General features: G+C 40.8%; 1 protein-coding gene across 4 annotated transcripts in view; it reads right to left on the bottom strand.

Annotated features, from left to right (window-relative positions):
• Positions 1-19,866, bottom strand: part of ctnnal1 (catenin (cadherin-associated protein), alpha-like 1) — a 298,283-nt gene that overhangs the window by 45,687 nt on the left and 232,730 nt on the right. For all 4 annotated transcript variants that reach the window (XM_048617645.1, XM_048617642.1, XM_048617652.1 and 1 more), the window contains one exon: positions 4,093-4,263. In XM_048617645.1, coding sequence (XP_048473602.1) covers positions 4,093-4,263 — 171 coding nt within the window. The remainder of the gene's footprint in view (positions 1-4,092; positions 4,264-19,866) is intronic.

Here is a 19,866-nt window from a genome sequence, read left to right on the forward strand (position 1 = left end):
TTAACAACCCTATTTACCCTTTTTGCTAGAACACTGGACCTGGCCCTGTTCAGGTGGAGTCCATCCCAGCGGTATAGATCCCTCCTGTCCCAGAACTGATGCCAGTGCCCCATGAAAAGGAAACCCTCTTTCCCACACCACTCTTTTAGCCACGTGTTTACTTCCCTGATCCTCGCCTCCCTGTGCCAATTTGCACATGGCTCGGGCAGCAATCCAGAGATTATGACCCTTGAAGACCTGTTTTGTAATTTTGTTCCTAGCTTTTCATAATCCCGAAACAGGTCTTTTTTCCTAGTCCTGCCTACGTTGTTGGTACCTACGTGGACCACAACAACTGGATCCTCCCCCTCCCTCTCTCGTATCCTCTCAAGCCGGTCAGAGATGTCTCGCACCCTGACACCGGGCAGGCAACATACCATGCAGGATTCTCTATCCTGCTCGCAAAGGATACTGTCTATCCCCCTGATGATGGAATCCCCTACAACTACAATCTGCCTTTTTGCTCCCCTCTCTTGAATGGCGTCCTGGACCATGGTGCCATGGTCATTTGACTTATCCTTCCTGCAGCCCTGTCATCATCTAAGCAAACAGATTGCCCATCTGAAACATTAGCTCCTTTTCTCTCTTCATGGGTACTGCCTGAATTGCTCAGTATTATCAGAATTTTCAGTTTTTATGTAAAATTGATTATCATACAAACAAAAGAAATAGTAGCAGGACATTTTTTCATTGAAGCGTAGGACGGTGAGAGGTGACCTTGTAGAGATTTGTAAAATAATGAGGGGTATAGATATGGTAAATGGCAGATGTCTTTTCCCTAGGTTGGGGGATTTGAAGACTGGAGGGCATATTTTTAAGGTGAGAGGAGACAGATTTAAAAAGACATGACATTTAGATAAGTACATGAATTGGAAAGGTTTGGAGGGATATAGGCCAAGTGCAGGCAAGTGGGACTAGTTTAGTTTGGGATTATGGTCAGCATGGACTGGTTGGGCTGAAGGGTCTGTTTCTATGCTGTATGACTCTATGACTCAGCCATTCAGCCCCTCCAACTGCCCCAACATTCAATAAGACTATGGCTGAGCTGCCCCATGCCTGAGCTCCTCTTTCATACCCATAGTCATCAACATCTTAATATTTCAAACATCTCTCCACCTCCCTTTCACTAATCTAGCCTCTATAACTCTCAGATCCCAACAACTTCCCCATCTTAAGTTGGGTCACTTCTTTAGTACAATGTTAATAATAATTGTACATTAGCTAACTAAATGGTGGAGGAAGAATAAATAAACCGAATGGCATGTTCCTGTTCTTGTCTATGTTTTCCATGTCATATCTGTGCCACCTTACTATTTAATTCTTTGGCATGGAAGTGCAAAATAATTTAATTGTACTAAATAATTGTATTATTTTAACAATAATCTTCATTAGCAATTTTATTCTTATTTCTGCGGCTTTCACTATCCCAAATCCGCCCCCCTGTGAAAACTGAGATAAGGTACTTATTTAACTCATTTTATCTCTATCATTTCCTCACATTCCACTGTTCTATCCATTCTAGAGGGTTCAGTCTCCTTACTGGTTTGTGTTTCTGTGAAAGCCTTCCCCCAACTTATCCTTCATATGTTTTGTTTGCTAACTTTTTTCAAACTGCTTCATAATCTACCTTCTCTTTACTTTATGATGGAAGAATAATCTTAAGATTAGTGATCGTCCAGTTCAGACAAAAAGCCAAAAATCAATTGCTCACAAAGGTAGTAGAAGTATAGGATTTTCTGTCCCAAAAGGCTGTGGCTGCTGGAAGAATTGAAATTTGCAAGGTTGTGATGGTCAGATGTGTGTTGCGTAACAGTATCAAAGAATTTGCTACAAAAGTGAGTGCATGTAGCTGCAGAGGTACACATCAGCCATTATCTAACTCAATGGTGAAAGGATACTTGAACTAAACGGCATGGTCCTATTCTTATCTATGTTATATCTGTGCTACCTTTCTATTTGATTCTTTGCCTTGGAAGTGCAATATACTTTTAAATATTTTTAAAAATCAGTTTAATCTCCCCAAATACAAAGCCTTAGTTACATATTCAGTTCTCTTATAATGGAATAAAGTTGGTTTAATCTTTTTTCCACATACTTTTTTGAACAAAGCTTTTCTATCCCAATTTGTCCTTCCAGATAAAGATCTATTTTAACCTTGTTAAAATTCATTCCGTTTCAGACATCACTTGTTGTCCACACATTTTCACATGGTTTTAAACTGAATTTAAATTCTCACCCATATCACCCTCCACCATGTGGGAATGACCACTCTGATAAAATAATCATTACTCTACCATACAGTTACCACTTTCACAGTCTATTTACAGACAATACAATCTGATACAAATGAATTTATTGTTGCTGATCTTCACGTTGATTTGTACATGTTTTATCTACTGTTCCTGTTCACCGCTCTGCAGTCCAAATCATACGTACACCTATGACTGCGCTACCAAATTCTAAATTAACACCGTCTACAAGTTCGCTGACAACACCAACGTAGTGAGACGGATATCTAACAACAATGAGTCAAAATACAGAAGGGAGATAGTGGGCTTGGTGACATGGTGCAAGGAAAACAATCTGTCTCTTAACGTTGGCAAAGCTAACGAACTGATCATTGACTTCAGAAAGAAAGAAGGAGGACATGCCCCCATCTACATCAACAGAACTGAGGTTGACAGAGTGAACAGCATCAAGTTCCTCAGACTGATGACAACCAATGACCTATCCTGAACTTCCCACATAGATGTGACAGTCAAGAAGGCAGAACAATGCCTCTTCTTCCTCAGGTGGCTCAGGAAATTTGACATGCTCATAAGTACCCTCACCAACTTCTAGAGATGCACCATCGAAAGCATATTGACCGGGTGCATAACAGCCTGTTATGGCAACTGCTCTGCCCGGGACTGTAATAAACTACAGAAGGTGGTGTGCACAGCCCAGACCATCACGGAAGCCAACCTTCCATCCACAGACTCCATTTACACGGCTCCCTGCCTCAGAAAGGCTGCCAACATTGTCAAAGACCCATCACACCCCAGTAATGATTTCTACAACCTTTTCCGTGAGGCAGAAGATACAGAAGCCTGAGCACATGCACAAGCAGGTTCAGGAACAGCTTCTTTCCAGCCATTATCAGACTGTTGAATGGACTCTAGCCTCAAATAATGTCAACTGCAATGTAACCTGTATGCCTCTAAGTCTTTTTGATCTGTACGTTCTTTGCTTGCTGTGATCTGCCTGTACTGCTTGTAAACAAAGCTTTTCACTGTATTTTGGTACACATGACAATAAAAATCAATCAATCAATCAAGTCAAATACCCCCTGTAGGAATACTAGGTGCATGTCACATTCAAAACAACACATTTTGTACAAGTAGCAAGAGTCTAGAAGTGCCAATTTTGTTTTTTGTGACATCTAGCGCAATTATTCCTATCCTTGGAGATTCAATATTTTAAACTGCTGCAAATTCACCAACTGTTGTATCATCTGCTTGAAAAGTAACCTCAAATTAGAACTTGAGTGCAGCACTGATGAGAAAGCTCTAGGTTGCATTTCTGATCAATATGCACTACTTTACCATCTCCCCATGATAAAGGATCCCAGCAGCAATAAGCTAAGCCTTTCTCAGAGGTACCCACATGTTGTCATGAATCACTGTTTGCAGATTTTACTGCAAAGCAAACCACACACTAAAGCTATTTATAATATGTTAAGTATTAGCTAAACCCTAACAGATCTGACAGCCGAGCAGTATTGAAAATAAAACTGCAGCACATTTCACATTTTATTAATTTAAATCCATTTTGACAAAATATATTAAATAAAGTTAATGCTTAATGTGTTCATATGCCATTAAACTATCTGCCATTTAACATTATCATATTCACACCTGGTAAAAAAACTAGAGAAAAATGCAATAAAATGCTATAAGTTTTTAACTGCTAAGATCAGCATCAGAAATATAAGTTTTAGTGCTTTGGTATGTACACATAAAATACCAGACCTGGAACATTTCATTTCTATTTAACTTATTCTTCCTTTCTTACTTTAAATTCTTTGATGTCAGCATAGATACTGGTGGGATGGATCTCATTTTCACCATTCTGTCTCGAGTCTGTGACAATCTCTATCACCTGATCTAAAGCCAACCTCATGCGATGGAAAACACCTCCCTTGTTTATTCTCGCTGATTCACAGTCCGGATGCCGAAGACAAGTCTAGAAAACATAATACTCCATTAGTATCACAATACTCATACGAGTGAAATGAATAGCAACACTCCAAATATAATTCAGAATCTTAGTGCATGCATCTCAGGGTTTCATGTGCAACTATACAATTGAACACCAAAAGTCATGTTGCAATATATTTATGCAATATTATTTCAGAATTCCACTGTGTTCATGTGTTAGGCCGAACACAATTTTAAATCGCCAACAAAGTCTCCTGTTTTTCTCTTTGCAAGAGTTTACAGCCACAATTCTGCCAGTTGTGATCCTGTGGTTGGTTCGCTCGCTGAGCTGGTTCATTAGTTCACAGATGTTTCATTATCCTGCTGGGTAACCTCATCAGTGCAGCCTCCAATGAAGCACTATTGTGTTTTCCTGCCTGGTATTTAAACTCTGAGGTCCATTGGAATTGGTTACCTCATTTCCAAATTTTCTTCACAGTGGTGTACACATAGGGTCTAATTCTACATGTTTATTGATGGCCTTCTTGGTGGAGAGCCAAGCCTCTAGAAATTCCCGTACTTGTCTCTGTTTGGCCTGTCCTAGGATCTTGATGTTGTCTTGGTTGTTCTCCTTATCCTGTGAATGGAGACGAGTGAGTACCAATTATCGATGTGAATAGGGTGGTAACGTCAAAGGACACCGTGGTCTCTTCCTCATCTATTCTTATGTCTTAGATCTATTCACATCGGTTGACATACCACTGGCAAGAGAAACACAAGCATCACCAATAAAAGAATGAGACCTGAGTGACACCATCTCCATAGGCAACATGCTGAAGTTACTGGACCTATGCCTCACGACCCACTTGACCTTTAATGGACAAATCTATGCACAAATCAACGGGGCACCCATGGGGTCACCTATCTCCTGAAGTGGTGATGCAGAGACTTGAAAGCATGACCCTTCCGCAGATCCAACCTAAACTATGGATCTGATACGTGGACGACACTTTTGTCATCATCAAACAGTCTAAACTAGAGGAGACACACCAACGTATAAACAACACTCTCACCGGCATCAAATTCACCAGGGAGGAAGAAAAGAACGAACAGCTCCCAATCCTGGACATCATGGTAGAATGCAGGGCCAATGGGGAATTTCTGACAAAAGTATACAGAAAGGCCACACACATGGATCAGGTCCTGAATTTCAACAGCAACCACCCCAACACCCACAAACAATGTTGCATGAAAACACTATTTAAATGAGCGACAACACACTGCAGCAACCCGGAACTATGCCAAAATGAAGAAGAATACCTCTACCAAGTATTTAAGGACAATGGATACCCGAACAACTGGGTCTGACGATGCCTATCACACAAACAACGACAGGAAGATACAGCATGCCCTGACACCACTCGTCACGTTATCTTACATCAAGAACATATCCAAATTGACCATAAGACTTCTACGACCATTGGGCATCAGAGTGGCACGCAAGCCTATGTCAACCCTACGCCAACTGCTAACTCGAACCAAAGACCCCCTACCCACTATGGACAGAACCAACATGATATACACGATCCCATGCAAAGACTGCAACAAACATTACATTGGACAGACAGGAAGGAAACTGGCCACAAGAATACATGAACACCGACTAGCAACGAAAAGACACAACCAATACTCACTCGTCTCCATTCACACGGATAAGGAGAACCACCAGTTCGATTGGGACGACATCAGGATCCTAGGACAGGCCAAACAGAGACAAGGACGGGAATTTCTAGAGGCCTGGTTCTCCACCAAGAAGGCCATCAACAAACACATAGAATTAGACCCTATATATACACCACTGCGAAGAAAAACTGGAAATGAGGTAACCAATTCCAACAGACCCCAAAGTTTAAATTCCAGGTGGGAAAACACAACAACGCTTAATCAGAGATGCACTGATGATGTTACCCAGCAGTGTAATGAAACGTCTGCGAACTAACGAACCAGCTCGGCGAATGAACCAACCACAGCATCCGCAACTCAAGCTACAAATCTATTCAAGAACCTTAGAAAATGTTCCTGTATAAATTTTGCATCAAACATCTTGTAGGATTTTAAATCTTTCTTAAGCAATCAAGTATTCTTGGTTCTGAATGTATGGTGACCATAAATCCATAAAACGTAGGAACAGAAATCAGCCGTTTAGCACATCAAATCTGCTCTGCCATTCAATGAAATCATGGCCGATCTGATTATAAGATAAAAGCCCATAGTTTTGGAGGTAGTATGTTAGCATGGACAAGGTTAACTAATGAAAGATAGAGAGTTGGGGTAAGAGAGGCATTTCAGGACGGCAATCTGTAACTAGTGGTGTGCCACAAGGATAAATGCTGGGCCATACCTATTTACAACATATATTAAAGACTTAGATGAGGAAAGTGAATGTACTAAATGCAAGTTTGTAGATGACACAGTAATAGGTGGAAAGGCAAGTGATGAGGATGCCACAAAACTCTGCAGAGGGATACAGATAAGTTAAGTGAGTGGGCAAAAAGTTAGCAGATAGAATATAGTGGGAAATATGAAGTTGCGCACTTTGCCAGGAAAAGTGGAGGAGCTGAATATTATTTGAATGCATAAAGCTATGGAAGAGAAGGATTTGAGAATCCTTGTCCATGAATCACAAAAAACTAGCATCCAAGTTCTGAGGGTAACAGAGAAGGCAAATGGAAGTTGGCTTCAAAGGGAATGGAGTGTAAAAGTAGGGAGGTTTTGCTAAATCCATACTACTGGTCCACAGGGATACTCTCTTATTCGAGAGAGATGACTGGTGATGGTTTGACTTAAGGGTCAACCACCACACCTCAGGTGAGGAGAGAGGTTGAGAAGGAGAGTCCTACGTCGTAATCTCAGCCTGTGTGGGAAATGAACCCACACTGCTGTGTCACTCTGTATCACATGCCAGCTGTCCATCCAACTGAGCAAACCATTTCTGAGAAATAAGAGGCCAGCCACTTTGGAATTTAAAAGTTGTTCCAAATGGTCAGATGCTAGGAATTCTAGATGAGCAGAATAATTTAGAGGTCTGGATATCACCAAGTATCAGCAGTAAAGTATAAAACAAATTGAAATGCTGCTGGATTTTAGGCTTTATTCCATAGAGACCAGAATTCAAAGAGGTGCAAGTTATGTTACAGTCATACGAAGCTCTCACAGACCACATCTGGCATACAATATTTAGCCATGGGAAATGCACTTCGGGGGTTATATTGGCCTTGATGGGCACTGAACATAATTTTACCAGAACGCTACTGATATTAAAATGTTAAACTGTCATGATAATTTGCATACATTAGGCACACATTCTTGAGTACTGGAGATTAAAGATTATCTAACTTAGGTTTGTAAGATTATTAGAAGGATTTGATAAGGTGTGTAAAGATAACGTATTTCCTCTAGTGAGACACCAAAACAAATAGGCATAAGCTTAATGTTAGAACTTCAAACAAAGGTCCCAGGAAATGCCGCTTCATATAAAGGCTTGTGAACTCCTGAAGACCTTATAGGCTTATATTCCACTGAATATAACAAAACTACCACAAATCTTTGTTGACAGATACTGAACCAAGGCAGGTAGATGACCTTTGAGGATCTGTCACCAAAGTCACCTATGGAAATTCTGGAATTTCAGGAACGCTTTCACCTACACAGGATTAGACAGGAACTGCACTCTTACAACTGTGTGTCACAATCCAATTCAAAGGAGTGCACTGATAATTGAGCCTCATTAATTCACAAGCTGTGATAAGTGCATGAATATAATTAACCACAAAAATTAACTTACCTGGCTGCCTGACTGCAATTCGAATTCAAAAGAAATATGTTTTGTCATGAACAGAAGTAACTCTATTCTAAACACATACTTCAACAAAATGACAAAGATGCTGAATTATTAATTACTGAACGACTACAATTAAACATAATCTACACCTCTTTTACATCAAATACACACTGACTCAAGAATAACTAAAAGACAGTTTGGTAAAAATATAGATGGAGAAAATGTATAGTCAGGGGAGATGGAGTTGTGACACCTGTCCGAACCACAAAAACAGAATGGATTGTCTCATAATCGTCTTGATTCTTATCAATGATGACACAATGTTGTCTGCAAAGTGATGGACAGATCAATGATCACTAATTGATCAGCTGGACCCTGGGGCTTCCCTCTTCCTTTAAGCTTTAGAATTCTTTCTTGCAGTGTCTCTGACAGAGGGTGCGAGAGAGCATTCTTCAGGGAAAGGGGACAGAGATATGTTGCTGCAGACAGCTCCTGCAGGTTTCCTGTTTGCATTTCATTCACGTGGCCTCTATTAAACTACAGCTGGACCAATCGGAAAGCTATTACTACACTGAGCTCTCCTGAACATGCACACTGACAGTACCACAGTGTCTGTACTCTGTGTCTGTAGCGTCGGGTGGAATCTTATAGGGGTCTGAGTGATGTGGGCAATGGTGAGATCTGTGGCAGAATCTGTGGAGAAGTCCATCAAGGTGATCTCAGCACTGGGAGCAACTTGCTCCATCTTGTATGTTTCTGATGTACAGAGTGGTGAGACTAATTCTGTAGCAGTCAGTTGACAATTATTGGGGATTATTACTTTGGAGTTGTTGGTTGGTTCGCCGAGCTGACTGTTTTTTGTCTCCCTTCTGGTGATATCTACAATGCTGTCTAACCTCTGGTGAAGCGCTGTTGTTCTGTCCCACTCTGAATTTATATGGTCTGTTCTGTCACGGTGGGCAGTCCTGTTTCTGGTTTTGCACCATTGTAGTTTGTCGATGGGGTCTATTTCAACATATTTGTTTATTGCACCAATGGTTGAAAACCAGGTCTCCAGAAATTCTCGTGATTGTCTTTGTCTTGCTTGTGCTGGTCCTGTAACTTTGTCAGTTAAAGTGACGTCCTTCTATGTCGGAGTGTATTGAAACGAGGGAGAGTTGGTCGTGCTGTTTTGCTGCGAGTTGGTGTTCATGTATCCTGGTGTCGAGTTTCCTGCCCATCTGTGCCATGCAGTATTTCTCGCAGCTGCTGCATGGTATTTTGTATATCACATTTGTCCTGCTCATTGTGGGTACAGGGTCTTTCATCTTTGACAGTAACTGGCGAAATGTGGCTGTTGGTTTGTGTGCTATCATTATTCCCTATACCCACACTGTGCAGTGTTTGTCTAGGTGCACAGTAATCTTTTATAAATGGTTCAGAAGCAAAGAGTGTCAGCCTTTTGGCAGCTATCTACTGAGTAGCAAATTGTTCCGAGAATGGCGTATTGTAAGATGGAGCTGGAATCAGACATGATGGATGCTATAGGGCTGGGGTGGGTATTTAGTGCAGCTGTGGTAAGATACAATGAGAAAACTTGCTAAGTCCTGCGGCAAAAAACCCTCCAAAAAACTCAACGCAAGTTGCACTTCGTCAAAAAGTTTCAAGATTCAGCCCATTGTTTCGGATACATCACTTGGGTTCACTTGACATTTTCTTCTATGTTACAAACAAAACTCTTTGTACACTTTTCTATTCCTTTTTTAAAGCAATGTTGACTCTTTTCCCCGATTTTCAGTTCATAGTCCAATATAAAAGATGTGAATTTTGCAATATATAATAGAAACTGGCACATCTGATTGGCATCAGCATGATAGAATTCAACTATAAGACAAATTTTGCCTATAAACCTATTTAGGAAATAAATGGAAATATTAGAATGGAATTCTGACCCAGAATCCTTCAATGAAACACTACTAAATACTTCCTGTATTCCAAAAACAAAAATTCACTACTGCTCTCTACTTTCTGATACATAGCCAATTTTGTATTCATCCTGTCTCTTTAATCACATGATCTTCAATTTTACGTACAAGTCTGCAATGTGGTATTTTATCAAAGTTCTCCTGAAACTCTATCCAACGTCACCAAACACACTACCTCTCTCAACCTTGTCTGTTATTTCAAAGCACATTAGTTCAAGATCAAGTTAGTCAAACATGATTTGCCTTTAACAAATTTATGGAAATTTTCATTTATTAGTTTCAAGTGATAATTAATGTGTTCCACACTATTTTCTCTAAAAGTTTCTTCTAAAAGCTGCCTTACTGTAGTTGCCAAGGATTATCCCTCTCTTTTTTTGAAGCAGAGTGTAACAGCAGTGCTCCAGTCTAGTGTAACAATCCCGCTAAGATTGATGTCAGAACCTTCTGTAGTTACCACCTTTAACTTTCCTCAATAATCCAGGATGCATCCCATCCAAACCAAATGACTTTTCCATTCTCAGACCTACCAACTATTTCACAAACTTCCCTTTAACACATTACAATACTGTTAGTAAGTGCAGTTTTTCATATTTTGTTGCATCAAACTTTGGGAGATGCTGACAAGAAGCTTCTTGTGAAGTAGTTAAGTGTGTGCAATCGTACCAACTGAACAGGACCAGTAAATACATTAGAAAGCAGACAAACATTTAAGCTGCAGCTCAAATCTTATCTGAAGATTCTAGTCTAGACTGTCACTCAAGACCAGACACACTGAAAACAAATTTTAGATCATAACACCAAGAGTCAATTTATATTCTTGTATTGTATTCTTGTATTAGATATTAACAGATGCTAACATTTTAAATTACACAAGGCTACTCTCACCAGATATTGTTATGAACTTGTCAAAAAGTATGAAATGTACAGCACTACATATTTCATTCACCTAAATTAAAGATTTGATAAGATAGTACAAACATAATAACTCTATTCATTTCTGTGAAAACCAATTTTAGAGAAAACGCAGCTTTATTTCATGTTTTGCTCAAAATTGTGCTGTTTAATAATGCAGGACTTCTGGCAAAATATCTTTAAAGTAGCACAATACAGCTAGTACATTAATACCCTTTGTACACACACACCACAAGCTGTATTTGCTGTGTCTAGCCAGCTTGATGCACAATACAGCCTCATAAAGGTTGACACATAGTCACATGTGTGCAGTTAAATGGCACCTGGCTGTGGACTTGTTTATTCCCCATGAAACACATTCCCAATTGTTTGCAGTTTACAGGGAACATTAGCCAGAAGTACGTATGTCCCATAGAGTTGCAATATATACTGCGAAGGGGAAAAAATTCCAAATCTGTAACATTTAATAATACTGTCCTAATGAGAGCAATTCAAACCTGTCTGCTGCAATTTTTATTTCACCGAGAAAGTAAGACGTGCATCAAGATCATAATTAGATGGTAAATTCTCAAAAGCTTGGGGAAATTTTGAGGAATGGAGAAGAGGAGGGCAGGCTGTACCGCAGGCTGTACCAAAGGCTGTTGGAAAGAGCTTGTTTGTGGATGTGAATCTGAAGACGGGGTTGGGACAGATATAGGACATGGATGTAAAGTGCTGGAGGATTTTCAACATTTGTAACCACTTTCACTTGAGGAAGAAAAGATAGAAAGGATAGAAAAGGAAATTGAGAAGGGTAAGTGGATAGTTAAATAAAAGATTTAAAAGATTTACAATAACAACGGCTCCTCAGTGAGTGAATTTGATCCCTCAGTTGTGTGTATATTGGAAGCCTAGAATTATGCCACCAATGGCTTCCAGTTTTCAAATCAATTTTACAGACAGCACTCTATGTTTACAGAGTATTGATGTTAGTCCTCACACATACTACTTGATGCAATGATATTTATAATTACATACAAACAATGCTCTTTGTTCACAAGGTAGCAGTCTGGACCTTTTTGCATCTTTACTGAAGTGCTTTTAAGACTGCTACCTCATACGTGACCTCTATCATGAAGAACACATGACTGCAGCAAACCAAATGGCACATTGATACAAATTGCAGTTCTCTCCTAAGTATCCCCCCTTCCATTTAAAAAAAAAGCAATTTACACGTATTATCCTGTACATTGAGTTACTCAAGTTACCTAATGTACACATAACTGTTCTCATATGTTAGCGATTCATTATTTTCATCAATTCCTGCATATGCATTGTACATGGGTTAAAATCATCTGGTCTCTTAATATTATACTTACAAGTTGTTTTTGGCTGTTCATCTGGTTGACATTGCTATCCCAGGGAATGTTACTCCTTGGTCATTTGTTGTTGATGTGGTACCTGTTGTTGTTCTGTTTCTGTTGTTGAGTTGCTGTGGCCCTCTGGGTCTGATGGTCAATCCACAATCTGTGCAGTTGGGGAGTTCACATCTGCCTGATCAGCCACATGCGGTTGAAGAACAGTTTGTTCAGCTTTGTATGCATCCTTTCATTTCCACCACCTGTAATCGAAGTGACAACTATTCTATGTAGGTCTTAAGTTGCCACTTGGGCTGACTTTATTGAAAATATTAAAGGCTTGTACCCTGACTAGCTCTTCAATGCTCAACTCGGATAACGGCTTGGCAGTCTTGTCAAAAACAAATCTGGCTATCAGACTTTTGTTACATATGCCTGTTACTTATGGCTTGATTAGCTTTCTTGCTATTGAAAGAGTAATTTGGATGCAGTATGACATCAGTCTTTGGACTGGATTACTCTCCATGCCTTCAGTAGATGTGTTTCTCCATTCAAGGATTGTCTGGTATACATCTGTGCTGAATAACCTTTGTTTTCTTTTAAGCTCACTGCTGCCTAGTTTTTCCACTTGACTGGGGATAGTGTGGAGACAATGTATGGTATTGAATTTTCCAATCCTTTTGAAGCTGCTGAATTCTTCAAGCATGAACTGAAGGCCAATAATATTCAATAGAATCTTAGGAATACCATAAATCTGAAGTGTGCAGTTAGGCAAAATCTTAGTGGCAGTTGTTGAAGTCAGCTGGTTCACCTCCCAATGGCCAGAATAATAGCCTATAGTAACAAGATAAATAGCTCCTGCGCGAGTGGAGGGGTCTATTCCCAGATTCATCAGTGGTCTGCCTGGGATGTCATTTCATCAGTGATTCTCTGTTTAAATTGCACACACTGCACTGGCTGATGGGGTCCTCCATTTTCTTTCTCATGCTTGGCCTGTAGAGCATATCTCTTCTTTCCTCAGATTTGACTCAATTTCTGGCAGAGATACACTTTAGCAACTCTCCTCCTAACTCCTTAGAGATAATGACTCTATATTTATAAATGCCATCCTGGCCTTTCAATTAATCTGTCTGCTCAAAATGCTCGTGAAGCAACAGATGTGGCCTTGATTCTTTGGAAGGCATCTGTTCACACTTCTTTTTGCAACACTTGGGAAGTTGTATCTTGTTGGGTAGTTTGTTTGATTTGAGCAAGGTGCTTATCTTTTTTTAAAATTCATTAACTGGATGAGGGCATCGCTAGCTAGGCAGCATTTATTGTCCATCCCTAATTGCCCAGAGGGCAGTTAAGAGTCAAACACATTGTTATGGGTCTGGAGTCACAAGTAGGCCAGACCAGGTAAGGATGGCAGTTTCCTTCCCTAAAAAGACATTAGTGAACTGGATGGGTTTTTCTGGCAATCGACAATGGATTCATGGTCATCATTAGATTCTTAATTCAAGATATTTTGCTGAATTAAATTCCACCATCTGCTGTGGCGAGAATCGAACCCAGGTTCCCAGAACGTTTTCTGGGTCTCTGGATTAACAGGCCATCGCCTCCCCATTGTCTATTAGATACAATGCCTCTTCTGAGTTGATGACTTCTAGAACATGTCAAGCTGCTGTTTCATTTTGGAAGATTTGACATTGCTGTAGCATCCTCTGCTTTCCTCACTAGGGGTAATGCTCTCAATAGCATGTCTTCGACGTACTTCTGTTACCCTCCATTATATATCATGTACACATATCTCTAAATGGAGTCACATTCTTCGGAGATGTTTTGGAGCTGATTGTAGCAGCTTGAGGAAAATGCTTTGAAGTGATTTGTATTGCTGGTGTAAATGACTAAGTCACCCTGCAGTGTCACACCATAGCATTTCAGCCCTTGCACTGGCATCACTGGTTGTTTGACTTTAGTGAATTTTAATTCTATGTCCCAATACCAATGCATCTCCTTGGCAGTGAGTTACCATAATGGTTCACACTCAGATGACAATTTAGGCAAAGCATTTCTAAAATAGTTTGAATCCAAATTGCTGCTACAGCTTTCACCTATCTGGAACTCAGGGTCTGGGCAAAGACCTTTTGCTATCAATACATGGTCTCTGTATTTGACTTTGTGAATCTTCAATTGCATTCTTTTTCTTTCAGCTTTAGGTGAAGCTGGCAAGCTGTCTCTAATCTCAATATATGTTGATTGTATTCTGCAATGGCTTGTTCCATCATGTCTCCACATCCTTCCTCTAGCAGGTTCTCCACATTAGCTTCCATAGGAAGATCACTAACTCATGTTGCTTGCATTGATACTTCTCTGGAGACACGGATATGCCAAAGGCATGTGCAACCATCTGCATCTCCTAAAGGGCATTCACAATGTAAGAAAGGCTGCTGCTTTCATCTATTTTCAATTGGCAGTAACCATACATTGCACCTAAGACAGCAAAGATTTTTGTCTTTGCAAGTTGTGGAAAAAGTCCTTCTATGGTTGGCATGTGGTAGTGAAATCTCTTCAGAGCTTTATTTAGCAGCTCTGGGTCAATGCCTATTCTTAGATTTCCATGCTGCTAATCCATTCTGTAGAAGTCACTTTCTTGTCACAACCTTATTCTTCAACTCTCCTGTCTTAACTTTCAGGCTGGCTTTGAGGGCAACTGGCACATTCATCATCAGAAACTAAATTTTTCTCACAGTCTCATCTACTTTGAGATTATACTCTACAGGAAAACCCTACGATCTATTCTGTGATTAATGGGTTGGTTGCAATACATTGTAAATCTCTTTGGTACATTGAGGATTATTATTCCAAGTTTTAGACTTACTCCAGTTGAGATGACTGGTATTTGCTTACTATCCTATGGTCTTATTACGGGGATCAAGGGTTACAGGGAAGACGCAGAACAGTGGGCATGAAGACTTCAGGTCAGCCATCATCCTTTTGAATGGTGGAGCTGGCTCAAGGGCTGAATGGCCTACTCCTGGTCCTATTTCTTATGGTATGATCTATGACCTGAAAGTCCAGATTTTCATTCATCTCATTACAGAGTGCTCAGAGAGTGTTCTGTCCTCTTGGCACAAATGTGGCACTATCATATAGTCTCAACTTCACTTTCAAAGGCTTCATTCTCTGAGTGCTATATTGAGCCATTTTGCACAGGTCTGTGATAGTCATGATGTTGTTGCGTAATACCGAGTGTTTGACACTTTATGATGACCTGGTGTTCTCTTTCTGCTGTCGTCATTTTAACAGTCACAAACCATGCATCACCCATTGATTTCCTTTATTCTTTATTCATTCACGGGATGAGGGTGTCGCTGGCAAGGCAGCATTTATTGCCCATCCCTAATTGCTCAGAGGGCAGTTAAAAATCAACCACATTGCTGTAGGTCTGGAGTGACGTGTAGGCCAGACCAGGTAAGGATGGCAGTTTCCTTCCCTAAAGGACATTAGTGAGACAGATGGGTTTTTCCTGACAATCAACACTGGACTCACGGTCATCATGAATCCAGAGGAGGCAATGGCCTACTGGTATTATCGCTGGAGTATTAATCCAGAGACCCAGATAATGTTCTGGGGGCCTGGGTTCAAGTCCTGCTGTGGCAAATGGTAGTTCACTAATGTCCTTTAGGAAAGGAAACAGCTGCTCTGGCCTACATGTGACTCAAGACCCACAGTGATGTGGTTGACTCATAACTGCCCTCTGGGCAAGAGGGATGGATAATAAATGCTGGTTGAGTCAACAACACACTCATTCTTTCATCTGTCCTGATGAGTGCAAGACCTGAAACATCAATTTTCCTGTTATTCTGATGCTGCCTGGCTGCTGTGTTCCTCCAGCTCCATACTGTGTTAACTCTTTAACTCTGTCTCTTTTTGTCAGCAAAACTTACGCTTTCCTTATAGCTCACAACTTAAACATGATTATTTTTGCTTCCCTTCCAGAATCAAACTACTTTGCAGCAATGGCATCAAATACATGGTGTCAGTAATGTTTTATGGTGGCAATATTACCCTGGAATTGACACTGAGGATGCACTTACAATCCAGCCATTTATTTGCTTTTGCGATTACTGCTGTGTACCCGAAACAGCATTTCACTGTTATAAACTACCAAACTTGCCTTATTTAATAAAGTATGTTGAATTATATAATCCTGTTATAAACTACCAAATTTGCCTTATTTAATAAAGTATGCTGAATTATATGATCCTTTTCATTATATTTGTACTGGCATGTATCGCATTAGCCCAGAACTTCAGATTGGGGTCTGTCTAACACCAATTATGGGAAATACTACCCACTTACTGAGCCTTGTTTGTTCTGGCCAGTCTTTTGATATTGCTTGCTCCCTGAAGCTTCCTTTCCAGCAAGTAGAGGTTGGATTCAATGGAGCACAGGGGAAATTATTTCTATGCCAACACCTCATGATCCCAGAAAAATAAAATCAGCCTGCAGGTAGCAGCAGTCAGCACCAGGATTTAAACTTCAGGGTAGGTTTCATTATACTTCTTTGGCATTTTTAAGGATTTACATAGAAAACTAATGAAAAGCTGTTTCTGTTAAACATTTAATAAGACTGTTATTGACTAATTTGTAAATGTAATTAATTTCTTTTACTCCTTTTCAAGATTTAATTACAGGGTTCTTTAATAACTTTAAATGTATCTAGTTTTTTCTTGTTTAATGTCATTTAGTGATTCTTAGTGAATGAGTGTGGGTGAGTTAGTTAAGGAGGTTAAGCAGGCAGGGTGCAGCAGGCAATGAAGAGGCAAATGGTATGTTGGCCTTCATAGTGAGAGAGTTCAAGTACAGAACACAGATAGCTTGCTACAATTGCACAGGGCCTTACTGATACCACAGCTGAAACACTGTGTGCAGTTTCGGTCTCCATATCTGAGGAAGGATGTTCTGGCTATGGAGGGAGTGCAACAAAGGTTTATCAGATTAATTCCAAGGATTGTAGGACTCATGTCTGAAGAGACACTGGATCGCCTGGGACTATATTCACTGCAGCTTATAAGAATGAAGGGGGATCTCACATAAGCCTATAAAATTCTAACAGGACTACACAGGATGAATGTTCTCAATTACCTGGGAGCCCAGAACCAGGAATCACAGACTAAGGATATGGGGCAAGTTATATAGGACTGAAATGACAAGATATTTCTTCATCCAGAGAGCAGTGAGCCTGTCGAAATCTGACACAGAAACTGGTTGAGACCAAAACACTGAAGCTTTACAAAAAGGACTTAGATATAGTTCTTGGGGCTAAAAGGTACTGAGAGAAAATGGGAACAGGGTACTGAAATGAATGGTCAGCCATGATCATATTAAATCGCAGAGCTGGCTCAAAGGGCCGAATGGCCCACTCCCGCTCCTATTGCCAATATTCTATATGTACATGGGCAAGAGCTGGTTGACCGACTAAGCTGGTAAACAGGGTGGCCTTAAATAAAGGAGTGGGGTAATACCTGGGTAGGCAGGCAGAGTGGTGGTGGGTTTGTTAGTAGGTGGATAGGACGGTGAGTCAGGAGGATCAGTTTTATACTTCCCCAAGTGTTACAGCAAGTTTTAACCCCTCTCATTTTCCTTGCTAACAGTTCCTGTAAGTGAGTTGGAACTCTTCAAAGACTCTAACTGTAACTCCGAATTGATGATGATTCTGGAGTGCATCAAATGCTGGCTAGTTAACTATCAGAAGTTGAAATTTCTTGGGAAATTCCTATGTTGTCAGATGGATCAGGACATCTGTATGATCCTGATGCACAGCTCCGGTCTACGCTGCTGTAACAATTATTTCCTATCAGAAGACATGGGCTGTTATATCTCTCAATATTAAATGTCAAGAGAAAGTCTGCAGGTCTCTGAATATTAATGCTTTCCACTAACACTGAAGTTGCACATAGACTTCTACATTTGTAAACTTAGACACGTGTTACATAACAGAAAAAGATCATTTGGTCAACAATTCCTTCTTTTGCTACATTAACCCATCTGCTTGTGCTTTTTAAAGTCCATCAACCTATTCCCTTGATGTAATAAAATTAACATGAGTGAAATTTACTGCTTTAATGATCTCTTTCTTTTTTCAACAATTATGGGCTTTTTTTATTCATTCATGGGATGAGGGCATCGCTGGCTAGGCAGCATTTATTGCCCATTGGGCAGTTAAGGGTCAACCACATTGCTGTGGGTCTGGAATCACATGTAGTTCAGACCAGGTAAGGATGGCAGCTTCCTTCCCTAAAGGACATTGGTGAACCAAATAGGTTTTTCCTGACAATCGACTCACGGTGATCATTAGATTTTTAATTCCAGATATTTATTGAAATCAAATTCCACTATCTGCCATGGTGGGATTCAAACTTGGATCCCCAGAACGTTATCTGGGTCTGTGGATTAATAGTCTAGCAATAATACCACCAGGCCATCACCTCCTCTTTTGGTTAGAAAGGTTCTACCAGACTTCCATGAAAAATATCAGAAAGTTCCTATCATTGTTTTTCCTTTTCCTTTCTTGAGGTCTTCAATGGATAAACCACATTAATATTTGGGGAATAAAGTGCAACGTAACTTATAGTTGTATCACATATTTTAGATAACAAAGCAAAGCCATGAAGAGGTTTGAAAACAAGGATGAGAATGTTGAATAAAAATAAATTGAAGAAACTCAGCAGGTCTGGCAGCATTTGTAGAGAGAGAAATATTTTGAGTCCAATACAACTTCTTGTCAGAAATTCAAAATCACGATCGCACCTCTCCATGACTCCCTTGTCCACTCTACACTCCCCACTAACCCCACTAGCCCCCCCCCCCCCCGCACCTTTCCCTGCATCCGCAGGAAGTGCTACACCTGCCCCTACGCCTCCCCCCTCACCTCCATCCAAGGCACCAGACAAACCTTTCACATCAGACAGGGGTTCACCTGCACATCTGTCAACTTGGTCTACTGCATCCGCTGCTCCCGATGTGGCCTCCTCTACATCGGGGAGACCAAGCGGAGACTCGGAGACCGCTTTGTATGCGACAAACACCACCACCTTCCGGTCTCAAAACATTTTAACGCCCCCTCCCACTCCCTGGGTGACATGTCCATCCTGGGCCTCCTCCAGTGTCACAATGACGCCACCCGGAAACTGGAGGAGCAGCATCTCACATCCCGCCTCGGGAGCCTACAACCTAATGGTCTCAATGTGGACTTTACTAGCTTCAACATCTCCCCACCCCCGGCCTCATCCCATGGCCAACTCTCCTTCCCATCCCCGTCTCCTTGACCTGACACAACCTGTCCATCTTCTCTCCCACCTATCCGCTCCTCCCACCTCACCGACCAATTTCCACCACTCCCTACCTGCACTCACCTAACACGATCCCGCCTACCTTCCCCAGCCCCACCCCCCCTCTCTATTTATTTCTGAGCTCCCTTCCCCATCCCCATTTCTGAAGAAGGGTCCTGACCCAAAACGTCAACTTTCCTGCTCCTCTGATGCAGCCTGGCCTGCTGTGTTCCTCCAGCTCCACTCTGTGTTATCTTGGACTCCAGCATCTGCAGTTCT

The sequence above is a fragment of the Rhincodon typus genome, chromosome 2 (assembly GCF_021869965.1).
Source record: "Rhincodon typus isolate 14 chromosome 2, sRhiTyp1.1, whole genome shotgun sequence".
NCBI classification, from domain to species: Eukaryota; Metazoa; Chordata; class Chondrichthyes; order Orectolobiformes; family Rhincodontidae; genus Rhincodon; species Rhincodon typus.